The following is a 22710-nucleotide window of genomic DNA, read 5'->3' as shown; positions in this document are numbered from 1 at the left end:
GGGATGTGAATACCCACTGGGAAGACTATGAATAGCTGGTGGGCGGTAAAAACTCTCTAGGATAGCACTGAGATAAGGTCGTACTGGAGCACCTCAAGGAGGTGGTGGTGCTGGATATGGGGGTATGCTGGACTGCCCCCTCACGAACTGACCTCTGCTCGCGGACGGAGCACCTCTGAACTCTCCAGAGTACCTGAACTGCTTATCTCTCATAATCTGCTCTCGGCTCTGCTGACGTACACCCTCAATCCTCCGGGCTATCTCCACAACTCGCTCATAAAAAGTACCCATCTCAACCTCTCGAGCCATAGTGGCCTGAATACCAATATGTAAACCGGCTACAAACCTCCACACTCTCTCCACCTCAGTAGGGAGTATCATTAGTGCATGGCGAGATAATTCAGCAAACCTTGCCTCATAATCAGTCACTGATATCTGACCCTGCTGGAGCTGCTCAAACTGAAATCGCAACTCTTCCCTCTGGGAGGGTGGAATATACCTGTCCAAGAAGATACGGGTGAACCTGTCCCAAGTTATGGGAGGAGAATCTGCTGGTCTGCCAAGAGCATAAGACTGCCACCATCTACGGGCTCTACCCTATAGCTGAAAAGTAGCGAAATCAACCCCATGGGATTCCAATATCCTCATGTTATACAGTCTATCCTTGCAACGATCATTGAAATCCTGTGGATCCTCATGTCGCTCACCCCCAAAGACAGGAGGATGTAGACTAGTCCATCTGTCCAATAGTTTCTGAGGATCGGCGGCTACAGCTGGCCTGGGCTCAGGTGTAGCTGCTGCCACTGGCTGGGCTCCACTCACGGGTAGTGCACCCTGGGTCTGATATACAGCAGCTGCATGTCCATGAGCCTGCGCGGTAGGGGTTTGTGCTCCCCCGCCCGCCTGAGATATGGCTGGGTCTGCCGGAAATAAACCGGCCTGGGTCATATTGTCCATGAATCGCATCATACGACCCATAACATCCTGAATTCCCGGTGCAGATGTGAAGTCCACCGGAGCTAGCTCTACCACAGACACCTCACCCTACTCCTCAATAATGGGATTCTCTACTGGATCCACTGGCGGCATAGCCGGAATAGTCCTGGGACGTCCTCGCCCTCTACTACGGGCTGGATCCCTCCCTCAGTCTCTAGCAACTGGGGGAGTAGCTCTTCCCTGGTCTGGAACTTCATTCGAGCGCGTTCTCACCATCTGTGAGAAAATAAGAGAAGAATTTTTAGTGCTACATTAATTTCACAATGGAATGTGAAGAAAGATAATTTCCTAACACCCTATAGCCTCTCGAAGATAAGTACAGACGTCTCTGTACCGATCCGCAATACTCTATTAGGTCTGCTCATAACTTGTGAGACCTACGTGAACCTAGTGCTCTGATACCATATTGTCACGACCCAATTTCACCTGTAGGTCGTGATGGCGCCCAATATTAAAGCTAGGCAAGCCAACTAATAAATGAAGCATACATTGATAAAATTTAAAAGCAAGAAAATATAAACCCAAACTCTACCAATGTGTGTGCCAAGACCTGGTGTCACAAGTGAATGAGCATTTAGTAGATTATACAAAATTTCAAATACTGTCTGAAATGAAATAGACAGAATGTAAATATAAGAAGAGACATTGGTAGCTGCGGAACGGCTTAGAAAGGCAGCTCACCACTATGCCTCGGGATGACGTGGGTATGTGATGATAGGTCCTCCACTAGTGCCTGTCTCAAATCCTGCACAAAAAGTGCAGCAAGTGTAGTATGAGTACGTAAACAACGTGTACCCAGTAAGTATCAAGCCTAATCTAGAAGTGGTAGAGACGAGATGGCCGACTTTGACACTCACTATTGGACAATAATAATAACTAAAATAAAACTAGGATATTTAAATCAGCATGATTTACAGAATTTACAATAATTTATTTAATCAGCAGAAATAATCAAATTCCTTCAAATGTAACAATTTGTAATATATTAATTAAATTCCTTCATTTCAAATAATTTTCAATTTATAAATTAAATCTCATTTACAGGAGTAACAATTAGTTTCTTAACAAGCAAGAATAATAATTCATTAAATTTCAAAGATTTTCCAATTTATTAATTAGCTTCGCAAGCTGAAATAAATTATTAAAGTATCGTGTAATTATTATTATTAAGCACGATTTCTGCCGAGGACGTACGGCCCGATCCAGAGTGTCGTGTACACTGCCGAGGGACGTGCAGCACGATCCATAGATGCATCTATCCTGCCGAGGTGTTCGGCCTGCTCCACAAGAAAGGAGGACATTTTCTTATGTGCCTCCGGAAGGAGAGTATATTTATTATAAGGTAAATTCGGGAGGAGAATAATTTTTTTTAACAATTAATTGATTTAAACAAAAATTAAGCATATGAAAATTTCATATTTTTTTTACTTTTCATAACAATTCATAATATATACATCAATTATTTTAATTAATAAAGAATATAATTCACACAAGTAATTCATGCTTTGAGTCTTAAACTACCCGGACTTTAGCATTAATAGTAGCTACGCACGGACTCTCGTCACCTCGTGCGTACGTAGCCCCCACAATTAGCAACAATTATTTAATTTTAATCACCTATGAGGTAATTTCCCCCTCACAAGATTAGACAAAAGACTTACCTCGTCTTTCTCCAATTTAATCTACTATAAGGCCTTTTCCACGATTATCCAATTCTGTCTGGCTCGAATCTAGCCAAAATAATTCGATACAATCACTAAAAATTATAGGAATCAATTCTATAAGAAAATACTACATTTTAAATAAAAATCCCGAAATTAATTAAAAATTCGTCCGTGGGGTCCACGTCTCGGAATCCGGTAAAAGTTACGAAATCTGACAACCCATTCAATTACGAGTCCAATCATACCAGTTTCACTCAAATCCGACTCCGAAATCTCAAAAATTCGTTTCTATGAGATTTCTAAAAATTTCCCAAATTTAAATCTCAAAACTCTAATTTATGGTGAAAACAATGATATACCTGTATATGTAGATCAAATCCGAGTTAGAATCACTTACCCCAATATTTTTTCCTTGAAAATCTGTCAAAAGTCGCCTCTGCTTAAGCTCAAGTTCGTCAAAAATGGCAAATGGGACGAATATCTTCTGTTTTTATAACTTACAGCTCTGTCCAATTCGATCAAGGAGCTCGATCAGGGGAGCTCGATCTCAGGGAGCTCGATCTCAGGGAGCTCGATCTTGGGAGCTCGATCATGGGAGCTGGTCATGGCCTCGATCAGGCCTCGAGCCTGGGACATGGTTATGGCCTCGATCAAGTTCGATCTTGGGTCTTGATCCTAGCACTCGAGCCTTTCCTTTGATCATAGCCCTCGAGCCTTGACTTCGATCGTGGCTTCGATACTGAGTTTCGTCCCTGACTTCGACTCAGGCCTCGATCGTGGGCTCGATATCTGGGTTCGATCTGGGGCTCGATCACAGCCCAAAATATACAGCGGAAGGAAAAATTACAGCAGCTTTTTAAGTCCAACTTTTGATCCGTTAACCATCCGAAACTCACCCGAGGCCCTCGGGATCTCAACTAAATATACCAACAAGTCCTAAAATATCATACGAACTTAGTCGAACCTCTAAATCACATCAAACAATGCTAAAACTATGAATCATACCCCAATTCAAGCTTAAGGAAACTAAGAGTTTTCAACTTCTACATTCGATGTCGCAACCTATCAAATCAACTCCGATTGACCTTAAATTTTACACACAAGTCATAAATTAAATAACGGAGCTATGAAAATTTTCGGAACTGGATTCCAACTACGGTATCAAAAAGTCAACTCATCGGCAAACTTCTAAACTTAAATTCTTGTTTTTAGTCATTTCAAGCCTAATTTAACTACGGACTTCCAGATAAAATTTCGAACATGCTCCTAAGTCCAAAATTACCATACGGAGCTGTTGGAATCATCAAAATTCTATTCCGGGGTCGTTTTCTCAAAATGTTGACCGAAGTCAAACTTAGCACTTTAAGGCTAACTTAAGAAACCAAGTGTTCCGGTTTCACCCCAAATACTTCCAAATCCCGAACCAACCATCCCCGCAGGTCATAAATCATTACAAGCACCTGCGAGAAATTTTATTTTAGGTAACAGGGTTCTAAAAATTAAAATAATCGGTTGGGTTATTACATTATCTGTGATAACTACCGCTTCTTTTTAGACTGCTTTATCATGACTTATACGTTTTCATTACTTTCATTTTCATACTGCATTGAATTGATTATCCTTTTTAAGTCCAACTTTTGATCCGTTAACCATCCGAAACTCATCCGAGGCCCTCGGGATCTCAACCAAATATATCAACAAGTCCTAAAATATCATACGAACTTAGTCGAACCTCTAAATCACATCAAACAACGCTAAAACTATGAATCATACCCCAATTCAAGCTTAAGGAAACTAAGAGTTTTCAACTTCTACATTCGATGTCGCAACCTATCAAATCAACTCCGATTGACCTTAAATTTTACACACAAGTCATAAATTAAATAACGGAGCTATGGAAATTTTCGGAACTGGATTCCAACTACGGTATCAAAAAGTCAACTCATCGGCAAACTTCTAAACTTAAATTCTTGTTTTTAGCCATTTCAAGCCTAATTTAACTACGGACTTCCAGATAAAATTTCGAACATGCTCCTAAGTCCAAAATTACCATACGGAGCTGTTGGAATCATCAAAATTCTATTCCGGGGTCGTTTTCTCAAAATATTAACCGAAGTCAAACTTAGCACTTTAAGGCTAATTTAAGAAACCAAGTGTTCCGGTTTCACCCCAAATACTTCCAAATCCCGAACCAACCATCCCCGCAGGTCATAAATTATTACAAGCACCTGCGAGAAATTTTATTTTAGGTAACGGGGTTCTAAAAGTTAAAATAACCGGTTGGGTTATTACATTATCTGTGATAACTACCGCTTCTTTTTAGACTGCTTTATCATGACTTATACGTTTTCATTACTTTCATTTTCATATTGCATTGAATTGATTATCCTTATCTGGCCTTTTTTTTTTGCCATGCTTTCTCTTGAGCTGTGGGTCTTTCGGAAACAATCTTTCTACCTCCCAATGTAGAGGTAAGGTCTGCGTACACTTACCTCCCCATACCCCATTTGTGGGTTTTCACTGGGTATGTTGTTGTATATCAACTTATCAATTCTTGAGCCAGTTTTATTATTCTACCTTTATTTTATACTTTTTTATTAAAAATTTATCGTTGATTTTCTTACTTAGGGTCTCTCTGAAATTTGGCTTTAGCCCCCAATCTTGTTGAGATGCCCTGCCCTTTGCTTGCTTGCTTGTAGTTCCTATTCTACATTCTATACATCAATAGCCAATTCAACATAATACCCTTTTGGTTGGTTTTGCCCTTGACCGGAGCTTAACTTCTCCAATATAACAACACCATAATCACAGTTTTCTTCTTGAAACTCATATCAGTAACACTAGACTTCACACCACATGAAAAATAATTGTTTCGCCCTGTCAACAGTTGCATATATATATATACACATTTTGGTGCATACTCATATTTTAAAGTCCAGTAAATACTACTATAAAGCATCATATTTTCCAAAACCTAGAGCTAGCAGAATTGCAGAAATTGCACATTTCAAGGTAGAGGTAAGATCTGCTTACACATTACCTTCCCCAAACTCCACCTGTGGAATTACACTGGGTTTGTCATCGTTGTTGTTGTTAGAGCAGAAGTTGCATATTACCTGACGTCAATATCTACAATTTCTATGGTTCTTCAGCCACTGTTTATGTCAAAAGCTTATGAGAGAAATGTGGAGTATTTCTATTTCCTCATTCTTTGGATTTCAACTGTCAATTGAATGCAAAGTACTACAAGGCATAGTAAGGCTTGCAAAAGGCTTTCCATATAATGAATCTTGTCTTTGATAATGAACCATCTATATTATTTCCAGTTTTTCTCAAGAGATAAAGTAGAAGTGAGCAGTATACAAAAATATACACGAGATAATCCAGGTCATTTAATTTTTTTCCCAAGCATGTCTATTTTTCATTGGTTATATTTTCCAGGTCAACGTGTGAGCCTCACGCGTTTAAAGGTTTTGGCTTACTTTATACGTGTGAGTGTCCAGTGTTCAAATAGGTACTAATGCCTCCGTTCCAGTTTACATAAATATATTTTATTTTTGTTTCGTTCCAAAAAGAATGATCCATTTTTAAATTTAGAAATAATTTTGCTTAAACTTATAATTCTACCCTTAATGAGAAGCTTTTATAACCACACAAATACTTTAGGCCCCTTTTTGAATTGTTTAGGACCACAAATTTCAAAAGTTTTATTTTTTCTTAAACTTCGTGTCCAGTCAAATAGGTTCACATAAATTGAAATGGAAGGAGTATCTTTTTTCGGATGTCTAAATAAAAACTTTGGGCAAATTTAAGGGACGACATATGTATTCAACCATTAAATAACACGACCCCCCCCCCCCCCCTATTGATACCTGAATTTCAAAATCCCACCCGATGGAAAATACTCGAGATAAATAAAGCTTAGATGTAGTTCTTTCAAAGGTTTGAAGCAAATCAGCCTTATTAGAATTGCAAAACTGAGTAACCAGCAGACCATTAATGACAATCTAGCAGTTAACAATTGTGAGCACTTAATTTTTTATCATATTTGAATTTTTACTCATTTTTTAGTATTTAAATAATTTTTAAGTTTAATCTTAATATTTTAGTTTTATTTCACCTTTTTATAAGTTCATTTTAGATAAATTGAAAATCAACAAAAACGTTTCACAATTATAGAGTATACAATTTTGTTCTAATTGGCAAAAGAAAAGAAAACACACAAAAATATGCTTTCCTCTTATTTTTAGTATGTTAGTAAATTTGGAATTACTTTTTAATAGTTCCTAGACAGGAAGTAGCTAGTTAATATTTAATTTTGCTATCTCATTTTAGTAGGAATAATATTTTAAAATTTTATTTTTTTTGTTATCCTTTACAAGAAAAAAAAAAGAGAATAAAGAACCAATCAAATTGTGCCAAAACTTTTGTCTTCTTGTTGAGTTTTTGTCTTTTAGTCAAGATTCCTCCCTATCCCAAAATAACTAACTCATAAGGCATATTCTCTCCCCCCTCACGTGATTTTTCTCACAGAGTAATCACATGTACCTTATTTTGGATCTTTTATCCATTCACACATTTTTGATGATCTGAATTTCTTTCTCTCCAAGACTTTGCCCACACATATTATATATACAGACCTAAAGCTAACCATAAAAAAAAGAGAAGGAAAAAACGGGGGAGGCAGAAACCAAAAGAAAGGGAACAAAAGAAGTTTGGGAGGGGATCAGATAGAAAAATGGAAGGGACGTGAGAAAATCAATAGCGGTGCAGCAGAAGCAAGCTTTCCATCCCCTTCTCTGATTTTGCAAATAAATTCATATCCAAACCGCAGCCTTTCATCCTCACCAATCATTAATCACGTTTTCCCCTTCTCAATCAAAATTTCTCCATGAGGCTCTAGTTCAAAAAGAAATAAATCATCTCTCTTTTCTTTTTCATACGAAACAGAGGTTTTATTTCTGTGGTCTGATTTTCGAAGGATTGCGAGCTTCGAGGTCGCCGATCGAGGTCTCCGGTCGCAGGTTCATCTGCTCGTTTAAGGATTTGTTTGGTGTTTTTTTCATTAATACAGTATTTCAAAGAGTGCAACAGTAAATGTGCACTTTTCAAACCTTCGTCTTATTTCATCTCATTATTCTGGTTTGGTGAAGGATTTTGATTGATTTTGGTATTCTGTTATGTTGGTTTGTTTGCATTTGCTGTCTTAGTTTCATTATTTGGTTAAATGTCTTAATTCGTGACAGTGAATAGGATGAATTGATATTTCAATGCAACTTTGACTTATATCACTGAAAGTTTCGTGACTTATCCGGTAAATGAAATGGCGAAGGAAACGACTTGAGTTGAAATTGATTTAGGCATTTGGTGTGCCGCAGGAATATAGTATGATGTTGTTTTTAGTTTAGCCTTCATGTCTAGTTGGTACTTAAGTCACTATTATCTTGAACTTGCTTGATAATTCTTTTTTTATTATTTAACTTGAGCTACTGTGTTGGTTAATTAGGGAAAGAATTTGGGTTTAAGTTGGTTTTAAATATAAATGGTTTGTTGTGGCAATCTTGCTTGAAATTAGAAGCTCACAATGAGTTAGGCTCATGTTGATAAAATTGAAAAGGGGTTTGGTCGAGGGAGTTTATTTGAAGTTAGAAAAGAAATTGGGCTTGAGAGCATTTTCTATTATTTTGCTTATGTGTTTTTTTGTCTAATTGTGTCGTTAGAATGTATGTTTAATTTAAAATTACACTTTTCCAACAATGTCATATCCATAATTCATGACCTCACAATAATCTCAAGCTTAGGTAATTAAAACTTATAAACCATCGCTAGTTGCTTTAGGCGCGATTAATAATAAATCATCGTGACTATGGGTACGGTTCCCGTGGTATGGTCACGATACGTAAATTTCAATTCGGGTGTGCATTTCATGTGACCTGACCATAACTTCAAATAATAATAAAAACAAATATGTTGTAAACCGCGGGTGCATTTCATGTGACGCAATTCGCAATGTGTTCAAAAACAACGAGTGTGCGACATCGCAACTTGTTCAAACAGATTCCATAAATAATTAAAAGCGGTTTAAAAGGTTAAAAATGTACAATAGGTTTTAAATATATAATAAATCAGATAATTAGGCCAATTATTAATAGTTGAGCGACCGTGCTAAAACCACAGTATTCGGGAGTACTACACACCTTCTCCCGGGTTAACAGAATTCCTTACCCAATCTTCTGTGTTCGCAGACCATAAATAAGAGTTAATTTCCTCGATTTGGGATTTAAAATAAATCGGTGACTTGAAACACTATAAATTATTCCAAGTGGAGACTCTGAAATAAATAATCTCATTTCGATTAATGTCACTTAAATTGGAAAAACTCCCTAATCCCCTCTCGGAAAAAAGGAGGTGTGACAGCTCTGGTGACTCTGCTGGGGATCGAACCCAGAATCTCTGATTCAGGGTTCAGAATTCGAGCTTAGAATAACTGTTATGCTTGGCTTTCTTGTAATTGTCTGATATTACGTGTTTGGGCCTAATGTGTTAATTGCCTCTCATTTACCGATTTGATATTTTGTGAACTGTATATAAACTGTTACGAAACCATTTTCTCTCTAAGTCTTCTGAATCTTCTGGTAAGCGTGCGCTTCGCGTGGCTTCTTTTCTGTTAGAGTCATATCCCAATTTTAGAATGAGGTTCGGACAAGTTGCAAAGCCGGTGAAGCTTCTGTATTCTCGGTACGCTTCTCCCCCCCCTTTCCCCGGCTCGAGTTGTCCTCTCTTGGGTAAGCCAGGTCTAGAACAATACACCCATGATTTAAACGTAGAATAACACAGCCTCATGCCGTATCCCTAGTAGGTACGTTTGCTTGCATCATGTGCATTTGACTTAGGGGATTCAACACAAGGGTTGGGTCCGTCTAGGATAGGTGTACCTAAAATTAAAGGACCATCCTAATGCGTTCTTTACGTGCTACTTGTGCATTAATTTGCTCGGCTTGTATGTTGACCGGCTTCTTGAGTTATAAAAAAAATCAATCAAAACCAATAGAAGAGAAAAATCAAAGAGTGAGGTAGGATAGAAAAACGTCTGGTTTTGACAATCCCGATATTAAAAAAAAACCTGTTACTCTGTCAAAATTTCAAGAATAAAGAGAGAAAAGCATTTCAAAACAAATCATATTTGTCTGTGCATCAAAATTGACCGAACTACGCGGGTTTGATTCTCACCGGATGTGAGATACGTAGGCAACTCTCATCGAGTCCGGCCCCGTTTTTGCAAAAATAACCAAAAAATGCGTCATTTATCATAAATAAATTTAGGGGATGCTATTTTCGGTCCAAATGGCCAGAAACGTCCCGACGGGACGTCGAAAGGCTTGTTTTGCAAAAATAGCCACCTATGGCTCTTTTCCTAATTTTGACCTCTTAGCAAGCACAGTTTTAATATCTTCATTTCTGAAGGGCTGAAGGGCCATATTTGCAAAGGTGGTCTTGAGTTGTTTGAGTTTTATTTTGCAAAAATAATCTTTCTTTTGGGGTCAAAAATCAAAAAAAATATAAATAAAAAATCACTTGTTTTTAACCAGTCGCCTTAAATAAAAATGTACAGGATGAGCACTGTTGAAAATATACCTTTTCAAGTCGTAGACGAGATTTCACTAGGACTCCACATGTGGTGGAACGACCTTGGGGAGGTCGCCAAGCGTTCTGTGACAAAGGCTTTAGGTGGGCTCACTGGTCTTCTGGAGATTAAACCAAGGGTTGATATAATCGAAGCTTTGATACCATTTTGGGACCCGACACAGAATGTTTTCCACTTCTCTGATTTCGAGTTGACCCCTATACTAGAGGAGATAGAAGGTTATGTTGGTTTCGAAGGGAAGCTAAGGCATCAATATCCAGTAGCACCAAGAACTGTAACCCCTCATAAGTTTTTGGACCTCTTGAGTATTAGTCGGCAGGTTAAAGATGAAAATTTAGCCGGAGGATTCTGCACATTCCGTTTCTTATACAGCCGGTATGGGGACCCCCACGAATTTGAGGCTCCAGACACTGGTTTGAATCATCAGGGAAATAAAGACAAATAGGAAGCACGCAGGGGTTTGGCCTTTGTGGTGGCATTTTTAGGCAATCTGATATGCCCAAGGAGTGACAGACATATAGAATTGGGGCTCGTAGGAGTGGCCGACTTTATGGTCAAAAAGGCCAGTGGCACTATCATACTGATGATTCTCGCAGAAATTTACCGATCTTTAACCGTTTGTCGAGCCGGGACAAAGTTTTTTGAGGGTTGCAACTTGCTTTTACAAATGTAGTTGGTAGAACATCTTTGTCATCGCCCAGGTTACATGAAATACGGTCTGACCGAACTCAATTGCATCGAAGAATATGAAAACCGAGTAAACGGCCATGAGTTGCCAGAAGGTACTGAGGCATGGTTCGCGTATTTGGGTTCTTTAAACGCAAATAGAATTGAGTGGACTTTCGGTTGGCTCCCGGTCAACGAAGTTATTTACATGTCCGACGGAGTGTGCTTTCTTTTATTAATGGGTCTTCGGAGTATTCAGCCATATGCCCCGCATCGGGTCCTACGCCAATTGGGCATATGACAGACAATCCCCTATGACGAAGATTTGAGTCCACAGGTTATTAAACTATACCCAAAAGCTACATTCCCAGAAGAAAGGGTTCGCCAGATTTGGCACCAATGTAGGTTCCTGGAGCCACAGACTCAAGTACGGGATTTGTCCATAGGTGAAGTAGGATCCAACTACGTCACATGGTATGGTAAAAGAAGTCGGGTCGATCAAGAGCTAGAACAGCCCGCCAAAAGGCCCCGTGTTCAACAATTCACCGAGGGAGCACGAGAGCAATGGGCTTGGTTAGCTAAAAAAAAGAAATACTGGACTACTATAAATAAACTAGAAGAACAAATTAAAAAAATCAAATTTGATAGTAGTTTACAGGCAGCTGAAGATGAAGGGGAAAAGATGAGGTTAGCTAGGGAAAATGAAGCCCTTCGAGCCCAAATCCAGAGAATGAAAATAGCCGCCGAGACACCGGTAAGGCGAAAAGTGCATGATTATGGTTTTAACTTATCAAAGGCTGAAAGGGACTTGTTAAATGATCAAGCAAAGTTGGCCAAAAGTGCAGAAGAATATGCTAGATTAGCCCACCAGTTGAAGCAGAAATATGACAAAGAAGTAGCAATTTTACAGAAAAAGCTAGTTGCCCTGGAAAATGAACTGGTCAAGCAAATAAAGGATTTCAAGACAGAAAGAGAGCATTGCTATGCATTGATTTACCAACTACAAGAAAGCCTGCAGCAGTTACAAGACCAAAATAACATAGATACACAAGTGTTAGAGGCTCGGGCTCAGCAGATTGGACGTTTGCTTCAAGAAAAGGGTGTCATCAGAATGAGGATTAAAGAGATAGCTGATTATGTTGTAATGAAATGACATGAATGTGAAGACATGAACAAGTCTATGTTTTTTGCTTCTGTGATGACATTCATTCGACAGGTGATGGTTGACCTAGACCGCCTTCAAGAAGATATTGCCAGTAGGCCCGTGCAGAGACCGGCTGATGTCCTGCAAGCCCCCGGAGTACCAGTGGACGCTCTTATGTATTTTTGACTTTTTATTTTTAGTTTTTGAGTCTGTTTTTTTACTTTCCTCGAGTTTTGTTCGTCTTTTTCAAGGCTGTTTATTGCTTTATTTCGAGTCTGTAGATTTTTCTTTTGTAGTCATCACTACTTTTAAGTCATTGTAATAGAAAATTCAAAAAGATGCCTTTTATTAATGAAATATTGAAAAAATCAAAACAAAAAAATCATTTCGCATTTATATCCCTGAACTACGTAATGATCTGATTCATGCGGCGTCATGATACGTAGGCAATCCCCATAGGATTCGATTATAGTCTTAAAATAAAAAATAAAAATAAAAAGAGAGAGGAAAAGAAAAAGGGTAGGAAGAAAGAAAAGAGGGGCCAAACAAAAGGAAGAAAAGAGAATGAGAATTAAAAGAGCGAAACACAGCAAAAGGAGAGGAAAAAAATCAGGATTTGAAATTTGGGAAAAGAGCCGGGATGAAACACATAAGCCATCGCAAAGCATTTAGAAACGTTTAACTGCTCAGGTGCATTGCATCCCCAATATGCGATTCCCTATCTGTTAAATGCTTCAAAACTGACCAAGTTTTTGTGTGTGCATAAAAAGACAGGTTCTTTTTAGGTGGTTAGTTTGTTGGCATCCTAGCAAGTCACCCTTATAACACCAGATCAAAGCGCAAGGCAGTCATGACTAGCAAAGAGTCGGACACGGGTGTTGTTGACCCGCCGAGGGAGATTATAGAATCAGAGTCTGAATTGAAAGAGGAGGTCCATAGGTTGAAGCATCAAATGGCTGAAATGTATCAAGCCTGGATCAGGGGGCATCCTCCACCTTCATTTCCCGCTAACTACACAGAAAATCCCGCTTTTATCCCACCACTGGCATAAGCCCAGAATCCCACTACCGTTGATCTTTCCCCTCAGCATGCACCGGGTTTTACCCCTTTCCACCACTACCCCGACACCTCGTCCCAAACTTTCCATGCTCCACCAGCCAAAACAACCGCATACCCAGCTCAGACATCTGCTCCTATTTTCGTAGCCCCTCCGCGAGCTACCCTCCACCGATCTTCTAGTGAACCCGCGTTCCAAGCTCCAGATACCTAATATTATGCTCCGGAACCAACTTTCAAAGTCACGGATCCTTATTCCTACACCCCTCACTTTGAACCTCCTGTTGAAACTGAGAAACCATCCCGGAACGTGGAGCAGGATGGGATATTCAGGAAAGTGAAGAGTCTAGAGCAATCTTTGAAGAACATGCAAGGGATAGGAAGCCACGTAAGTGTGGCTTACAAGGATTTATGCTTACTCCCTGATGTCCAACTGCCCGCTGGGTTCAAGATGCCCAAGTTTGACCTGTACGATGGACATGGAGATCCTGTGGCCCATTTGAGAGGCTTTTGCAGCAAGATGAGAGGCGCCAGTGGGAAAGACAAATTATTAATGGCGTATTTCAGTCAGAGTTTGAGTCGGGCGGCTTTAGAATAGTACACCCGCCAAGACGCTAGCAGGTGGTACACATGGGACGACTTGGCTCAGGCCTTTGCTCGGCACTTTTAGTACAATATAGACATTGTCCCGGATCGCCTATCTTTGACCAAGGTAGAGAAGAAGCCCAGTGAGAGCTTTAGGGAATATGGTTTCAGATTGAGAGAACAAGCTGCACGGGTCAATCCTCCAATGGAAGAAGATGAGATGGTCGAGTACTTTCTTCAAGCCTTAGAACCTACTTACTTTGGCCATTTGATCTCAGCCATAGGTAAGTCCTTCAACGATGTGGTAAAGATGGGAGGAATGGTGGAAGAGGGACTCAAGTCAAGCAAGATCATGAGCTACTCTGCCATAAAAGCAACCACACAGGCAATTCAAAGTGGCACCGGAAGCCTGTTAGGCAAAAAGAAGAAAGATGATGTCGCTATGTTTGTCTCTGGATCAGGGTGTGGCCCAAGGGGTTTGCCTCACCAGTACACCCAACCTCAACCCCAACCTCAAGCCTACACCCAAGCTTCATATAATCCATCCCAACATTATTTCCCACCACAAGACCCTCAATATTCAGTCAGACCACCCCAATACCCTGTTCACCATGCATAGTCATATGCGCAGCCCCCTCCTTACCCGCAATGGCATGCTCCAACTCCACAAAATCCTTATCCACCCCCACAACCATACCGAAACCCTACTGGTCCAAGCTTTCGATCAAGGCCGGATTATAGAAAAGATAGGCAGCAGCAGAAAGAAACCTTCAGCCCTCTTGGAGAGTCGTATACTAGTTTGTTTCAAAAGTTGAGGCAGTTGGACGTTTTGAGGCCGATTGAGCCAAAGACACCAAATCCACCTCCAAGGAACCTTGATTATTCCCTCAGATGCACATATTGTTCTGATGCCCCAGGGCACGACACAGAGAAGTGTTGGCATTTGAAGAGGGCGATCCAAGAGCTTATTGATACAAATCAAATTATGGTCCAGAGCCCGGAGGCGCCAAACATCAACCAAATTCCTTTGCCGGCCCATGCAGAGACACATATGATTGAGATAGTTCATAAGGATGGGGAGCCCAAGAATTCTTCTAAGTCTGTCATGATGATCCGGGCTAGCGAAAGTAATCCAGTTAAAGCTCTAGATTTTGCAAAAGCAATGCCCTTGACAGTTGAAGGGGTGTCGGAGAAGCTAAGCACGCTCAACGTGAAGCCATCTGTATCGGTTGTGAAAGGGCCTCTGATTGATGTTGAAGCGAACCAGAAAAAGCAAAAAGTAGTCGTGCTAGGGGTCCCGGGCAAGCCTGTCATAGTCGTGGAAGGGGCTCGTATTACCCCCGTTATTATTAAGCTAGTGACCCAATTACCAATGGTTGACACAAAGGCTATCCCGTGGAATTACAAACAGGTGATAGTAACATATAAAGGGAAAGAAGTAGAGGAAGAAGTCAATGAAACCAGAAGACTGACTCGTTCTGGGAGATGTTTTACCCCAGAAGAACTGAGGAAAGCCAAGCCATTCAAGGATGGCCACATCCCAGTAAAGAAGCCGGTCACCGAAGAAGAGGCTGAAGAGTTCCTGAAAAAGATGAAAACGCAAGACTATTCCATTGTAGAGCAGTTAAGGAAAACACCATCTCAGATCTCTCTTTTGTCTTTGCTAATACATTCAGATGAACACCGCAAAGCCTTGATGAAGATTTTGAATGAGGCCCATGTTCCTGATAAGATCACGGTGAACCACTTGGAAAAGATTGCTAAAAAGATTTTTGAAGAAAACAGGATCACTTTCTCAGATGATGAACTTCCTACGGAGGGTACAGAACACAACCGAGCTCTTTATCTCACAGTGAAGTGCGAGGATTCTGCTGTCTCAAGGGTACTGGTTGATAACGGTTCTAGTGTAAATATTTGCCCTCTGTCCACTTTGCAAAAGTTGAAGATCGGCACTGAAAGGATCTACATGAACAATGTATGTGTTCGAGGCTTTGATGGAGGAGGGAAAGATTCTGTCGGTGATATAATGCTCGAATTGTCAATAGGGCTAGTTGAGTTTACTATGGAGTTCCAAGTGCTAGATGTGGCTATCTTCTACAACTTGTTGTTGGGTAGACCCTGGATACATGCTGCCAAGGCAATCCCGTCTTCTCTGCATCAAATGGTAAAGTTCGAATGGGATAGGCAGGAAATAGTTGTCCACGGTGATGAGAACTTATCTGCTTACAATGACACAATTGTTCCATTTATTGAAGTTGAAGATGATAAAGGGCCTTGGGTTTACCAAACGTTCGAAACAGTGTCTGTCGAGAAGATTCCTGAAGGAGAATGCATTCCAGGTCCAAAGCTACCCTCCGCGTCCGTCATGGTAGCAAATGAAATGTTGAAGAATGGTTTTGTGCCGGGCAAAGGCTTGGGTTCATCTCTACAGGGTATTGCACATCCGGTGTGTCCACATGAAAATTTTGGTACATTTGGTTTGGGATTCACACTCACAGGGAAGGACATGAAAAAGGCTAAAAATTTGAAAAGAAAGACATGGTCACTTCCTAAGCCTGTTCCACATATCTCCAAGTCTTTTGTCAAGCCAGGGGTTGCAAAACGCCCAATATCGGCGGTCCCAAAACCTGTGGTCGACTTTGATGAAGAGCTGATCAAGAGGTTCCAAAGTCTGTTTGATGAGGTTAATATGGTGGAAATCGGGGAAGGTTCCAGTAATGCTGATGTGCAGCTCGTTGGGCCAAATGTGAAGCTTAGCAATTGGAAAGCTACTCCTCTTCCCACCCGGAAGGAGTTTTGGTAATTTGCTTTGTTTTCCTTTCTGTTATCTGGGTTATTCCAGGGTTGTAATCCAAATTTTTTATTTTTTGCTTGTTTTGATGTACAAACCCTCCTATCCTTTTATTTTCAATGAAATACAATTTGCCGTTTTCCATTATTCCTGATAGCGTTTCATTTTTTTTTTCTGTACAGTTCTTTTTATGCTGGTTTCAATGACATGACATGCATGAGGATTTTTCAGCCAAATCTTAAAAGCCAATCTAATTTCGAAATAACAATCCAAGAAGTAGAGTGTGATGATGAAACAGAATATGATGAAGAAGCAGCATTTTAGGAAATCAGTAGAGAACTAAATCACTTTGAAGAAAAACCCAAGCCTAATCTGAATGAAACTGAAGCAATCAATTTAGGAGATCAAGATAATATCAGGGAAACCAAGATAAGTGTGCATCTGGAACCACAAATCAAGGAAGAAATAATCAAAGCACTGTTTGAATATAAAGATGTTTTTGCATGGTCGTATGACGACATGCCGGGTTTAAGCACTGATTTGGTAGTTCATAAATTGCCAACTGATCTGGCATTCCCTCCAGTCAAGAAAAAGTTAAGGAAGTTCAAGACTGACATGAGTGTGAAGATCAAATAAGAAATCACAAAGCAACTTGACGCAAAGGTCATTCGGGTCACTCGATATCCCACTTGGTTAGCTAATGTCGTGCCAGTACCAAAGAAGGATGGTAAGACCAGGGTTTGTGTTGATTATCGTGATCTCAATAAGGCAAGTCCAAAAGATAACTTTCCATTGCCGAACATCCATATTCTGATCGACAATTTTGCCAAGCATGAGATTGGGTCTTTTGTGGATTGCTATGCGGGATATCACCAGATCCTGATGGATGAGGAAGATGCAGAAATGACAGCATTCATCACACCATGGGGGACATACTGCTACCGGGTAATGCCATTTGGTTTGAAGAATACTGGGGCAAATTACATGAGGGCAATGACTACCATATTTCATGACATGATACACAAGGAAATTGAGGTTTATGTAGATGATGTGATCATAAAGTCAAAGAAGCAGTCCGACCATGTTGGAGACTTGAGAAAGTTTTTCCAAAGGCTCCGCAGGTAGAACCTCAAGCTCAATCCGGCAAAATGTGCATTTGGTGTCCCGTCCGAGAAACTGTTGGGATTCATAGTCAGTCAACGCGGTATTGAGTTGGACCCATCAAAGATCAAAGCCATCCAAGAATTACCACCGCCAAAGAACAAAACCGAGGTGATGAGCCTTCTCGGAAGGTTAAACTACATCAGCAGGTTTATTGCTCAACTCATGACAACTTGTGAGCCCATCTTTAAGTTTCTGAAGAAGAATGCTGTGGTTAAGTGGACTGATGAGTGTCAGGAAGCATTTGATAAGATCAAGAGAAACCTGTCAAACCTACCTGTGCTGGTCCCGCTAGAACCCGGGAGACCTTTAATTCTCTATTTTACAGTATTGGATAATTCTTTCGATTGTGTGTTGGGTCAACACGACATCACGGGCAAGAAAGAGCAAGCCATTTATTATCTCAGCAAGAAGTTCACTCCTTATGAGGTTAAGTATACTCTTCTTGAAAGGACATGTTGCACCCTGACTTGGGTGGCACAAAAGTTGAAGCATTATCTGTCATCCTACACTACTTACCTCATTTCTCGCATGGATCCTCTAAAGTATATCTTTCAGAAGCCTATGCCCACAGGAAGATTGGCAAAGTGGCAGATTTTACTCACAGAGTTTGACCTCATCTATGTGACTCGAACCGCGATGAAAGCCCAAGCCCTGGCCGATCACTTGGCCGAGAATCCGGTGGATGAAGAATATGAGCCACTGAAGACTTATTTTCCTGATGAAGAAGTGATGTATGTTGACGAGGTTGATCATGATGAAAAGCCAGGTTGGAAACTCTTCTTTGATGGAGCTGCTAACATGAAAGGTGTCGGAATAGGGGCTGTACTCATTTCTGAAACAAGGCATCACTACCCTGTAATAGCTCAGCTTCGATTTTATTGAACTAACAACATGGCTGAATACGAGGCATGCATTCTGGGTTTGAGGCTAGCTATAGACATGGGAGTTCAAGAAATATTGGTTTTGGGAGATTCAGATTTGTTGGTTTACCAGATTCAGGGAGAATGGGAGACTCGGGATTTTGAAGCTCATACCGTATCGACAATATCTACATGATCTTTGTCAATGATTCAGGTCGGTAGAATTCAGGCATATTCCCAGGATTCATAATGAGATTGCGACGCCTTGGCTACTCTGGCGTCAATGTTACACCATCCGGATAGGACTTATGTCGACCCTCTGCATATCCAAATCCATGATCAGCATGCCTATTGCAATGTGGTTGAGGAGGAACCTGATGGTGAGCCTTGGTTCCATGATGTCAAGGAATACATCAAATCGGGGGTATATCCGGTACATGCCACAGGTGATCAAAAGAGAACCATTCGATGTCTGGCTAGTGGATTTTTCTTAAGTGGGGGAATATTGTACAAGAGAACTCCAGATCTAGGATTACTAAGGTGCATAGATGCTAAACAAGCTTCGACTATCATGGTCGGAGTGCATTCCGGAGTTTGCGGACCGCATATGAGTGGGTATGTCTTGGCAAAGAAGATTCTTCGAGCAGGTTATTATTGGCTCACCATGGAACAAGATTGCATCAGCTTTGTTTGCAAATGTCATCAATGCCAGGTGCATGGTGATTTGATTCATTCCCTGCCATCTGAGTTACACACAATGTCTGCACCTTGGCCCTCTGTTGCTTGGGGCATGTATGTCATTGGACCAATTGAGCCGGTAGCGTCAAACGGGCATAGGTTTATTCTGGTGGCCATTGATTACTTTACCAAGTGGGTTGAAGCTGTAACTTTCAAGTCCGTGACCAAGAAGGCGATGGTAGATTTTGTTCATTCAAATATCATTTGCCGGTTCAGAATTCCCAAGGTAATCATCACAGACAATGTTTCTAACCTCAATAGTCATTTGATGAAAGAGGTATGCCAACAGTTCAAGATTATGCATCGAAACTCCACTCCGTATCGTCCTAAAGCAAACGAAGCTGTTGAGGCTGCTTACAAGAACATAAAGAAGATACTTCGTAAGATGGTGCAAGGTTCCAGGCAATGGCATGAAAAGTTACCTTTTGCTTTACTGGGTTATCGCACTACTGTTCGCACTTCAATAGGTGCAACTCCCTATTTGCTGGTATATGGAACCGAGGCAGTTATACCTACGGAAGTTGAGATTCCATCCCTGCGGATCATTGCTGAAGCTGAAATTGATGATGATGAGTGGGTCAAAACCCGGCTAGAGCAATTGAGTTTGATTGATGAAAAAAGATTGGAAGCAGTATGTCACGGTCAATTGTATCAGAAAAGAATGGCAAAAGCATACAACAAAAAGGTGCGTCCCCAGAAATTTGAAGTGGGCCAGCTGGTATTGAAATGCATCCTTCCTCATCAGGCTGAAGCTAAAGGCAAGTTCGCCCCAAACTGGCAGGGGCCGTTCATTGTGACAAAGGTGTTGCCCAATGGTGCTTTGTATTTAACAGACATAGAAGGTAAATGTGTGGATATGGCTATCAATTCTAATGCAGTCAAGAGATATTACGTATGATTTCTTTGCTTATCTTCAATCGCATTTTGTACTAGGCATGTTCAAAGTTGGAATGACGAAGGCATTTTATTCTGCTATCCCAAACACTTTTATCATTTGTTACCTTTTTTTTAGCCTTATTTATTTTCTTTCATACCCCTCTTTTGAAATCAGAAGTAGAGCTGGAAATAGAAAAGAAAAAGAAAAGAAAAAAAAAAGAGAAAAGCAAAAGAAAGAAAAGAGAAAAAGAAAGGAGAAAAAGAAAGGAGAAAAAGAAAAAGAAAGGCAAAGTAACAAAAACAAAATAACTTTTACTAATTTGAACTACGTTCGACCTGATTCCTTTTAAGGATACGTAGGCAGCCTTACACTGTTCGGTCCCATCAAAATAAAAATCCAAAATTCCCCAGATTCGAAGAAACTGGGGCAGAAGTTTTAGTTTTGGAAAAAGATCTGATTCCAAAAGTTGTAATTTTGAACCCCTTCATCTTAAATTATTTTGAGCTTGCATGCCACCCTTTCTTTCTAACCCTATCCAAAACCTACACTACAGTCCAAAAAAAAGACCTTCTAATCAACTTTGAGAATACCAAGTCAAGTGAGATGGAGGTATGATTTACAAAATGGATAGCACCTTTGTTCACGGGCACAAGGAAAAGTGAATAAATGAGAGAGTCTTATTGGTGAAAACCCTCACGGGCACCCTAGGGTGATGGTGAGTCGAGAGAAAATTCAAATGAGAGAGTCTTATTGGTGAAAACTCTCACGGGCACCATAAGGCGATGGTGAGTCGAGAGAAAATTCAAATGAAAGAGTCTTATTGGTGAAAACCCTTACGGGCACTGTAAGGCGACAACGAGTTGAGAGAGGAGCAAATGAGAGAGGCTTGCTGGTGAAAACCCCTCGGGGCATTACAAGCCGAATGGGGTTCATGACTTTACAGAGAAATTGAATTATGGAAACCCCGATTTTGAAGTATGAAGACATGGCATGAACTGAAATGTGATTAGTTAGATGGATTAGGCTAATCAATCTGAAATGCATGTCATGATCATTGGAGCCAGTTGCTTCATTCAGATAAGTCTCTTTTCCATTTTTCTTCAAATAGCCATCTCTGTTTTTTTTTCCTTTTTATTCCTAATTCTCGAAGTCACTTCGCTTCGTTTCTTTTGGGTCTATTTTTCTAAGTCTCTGTCAAATTAGTCTTTGTTAAGCAAGCAAGAAAGGACTTCAAAGCTCATTACCAGTTTTTTATTTGCACCAAGCGAAATTCGGCCAAGCACATCACAAGTGACATGATTTAGAATGAGTAATGCGGTGGTAACTGAAGTTTAGGTGGTCAAGTGATTCGTGAATTTGTAGGAAATACAAAGGTTCAACAGTTGTCAGAATGAAAGTGCCATACGACGAGTTGAGTGTAAGGGATTCAAGTCATTCATAGGTTTTGTGGTCGAGGTCCGATCATAAGGTCAAACAATTCTTTGTAGCCCGAAGCAACTAATCAAAATGAAGCGGGGTAGTGGCAGAAGCAGACACTTTCAGCAAGGATGCCACAAACTAACCGCTACATTTTCAAACTGACAAAATTTTCTTTATTTTAAGCAGGGGCAAGAAATCTTGTTTGCTTTTCCAGGAATCCCCCATGAGGAAAGCATGTTCTAGATAAGTTTAGTTTTAAGTTTTCAGAACCCTCCTGGATAATGGGAGTTAATTTCCACTGTTCAGGACCCTCCTGGAGAATGGGATTTAATTTCAGGCTTGCAGGACCCTCCTGGATAATGGGATCTAGTTTAAAATTTTCAAGACCCTCCTGGATAATGGGATTCAACTAACACTCAAGAATGTTCCTGGCATAAACTGGGGCAGAAAACTTTCTCTGTTTTGTCTGTGCTGTCATGATTGCAGGCACCCACCTGGAGAACGAGGGAATTCATTTCAGTTTTAAGTCAGCACAAGCACCCACCTGGAGAATGAGGGGTTTTATTTCAAGTTTTAAGTCATTAGGTGCCCACCTGGAGAACGAGGGAATTTATTTCAAGTTTTAAGTCATCAGGCGCCCACTTGGAGAATGAGGGAATTTATTTCAAGTTTTAAGTCATCAGGCGCCCACCTGAAGAACGAGAGAATTCATTTCAAGTTAAAGTCAGTCGCAGGCACCCACCTGGAGAATTAGGAAATTTATTTTTAGTCAGCAACAGGCGCCCACCTGGAGAACGAGGGAATTCATTTCAAGTTTTAAGTCATCAGGCGCCCACCTGGAGAATGAGGGAATTCGTTTTAAGTTTTAAGTCATCAGGCGCCCACCTGGAGAATGAGGGAATTTATTGCAAGTATTAAGTCAGTGGCAGGCGCCCACCTGGAGAACGAGGGAATTAATTTCAAGTGTTAAGTCATCAGGCGCCCACCTGGAGAACGAGGGAATTCATTTCAAGTTAAAGTCAGTCATCAGGCGCCCACCTGGAGAATGAGGGGTTTTATTTCAAGTTTTAAGTCATCAGGCGCCCACCTGGAGAACGAGGGAATT

The 22710-nt window shown here is 40.5% G+C and overlaps 1 protein-coding gene and 1 pseudogene across 1 annotated transcript; both read left to right on the top strand.

The window, feature by feature from the left end:
• Positions 1 to 11653: 11653 nt before the first annotated feature.
• LOC138897134 (uncharacterized) lies at positions 11654 to 12301 on the top strand. Its single transcript, XM_070183092.1, has 2 exons — positions 11654 to 12112; positions 12188 to 12301. Exons 1-2 carry the CDS (start codon positions 11654 to 11656, stop codon positions 12299 to 12301), a joined length of 573 nt encoding a protein of 190 aa, XP_070039193.1.
• Positions 12302 to 14807: 2506 nt separating this feature from the next.
• LOC117279571 (uncharacterized) lies at positions 14808 to 20273 on the top strand (annotated as a pseudogene).
• The last annotated feature ends 2437 nt before the right edge of the window (positions 20274 to 22710 follow it).

Source organism: Nicotiana tomentosiformis, chromosome 8 (assembly GCF_000390325.3).
Source record: "Nicotiana tomentosiformis chromosome 8, ASM39032v3, whole genome shotgun sequence".
NCBI lineage: Eukaryota > Viridiplantae > Streptophyta > Magnoliopsida > Solanales > Solanaceae > Nicotiana > Nicotiana tomentosiformis.
The sequence above is the reverse complement of the archived record's forward strand: the minus strand, read 5'-3'. Positions and strand labels throughout refer to the sequence as shown.

What these genes read in the sequence shown, in the direction of transcription:
- LOC138897134 (XM_070183092.1), top strand. Translation starts at nt 11,654, where the DNA reads ATGAGGTTAGCTAGGGAAAATGAAGCCCTTCGAGCCCAAATCCAGAGA. An exon ending in AAGAGATAGCTGATTATGTT is followed by an intron (nt 12,113 to 12,187) that starts GTAATGAAATGA and finishes TTCATTCGACAG; the next exon opens with GTGATGGTTGACCTAGACCG.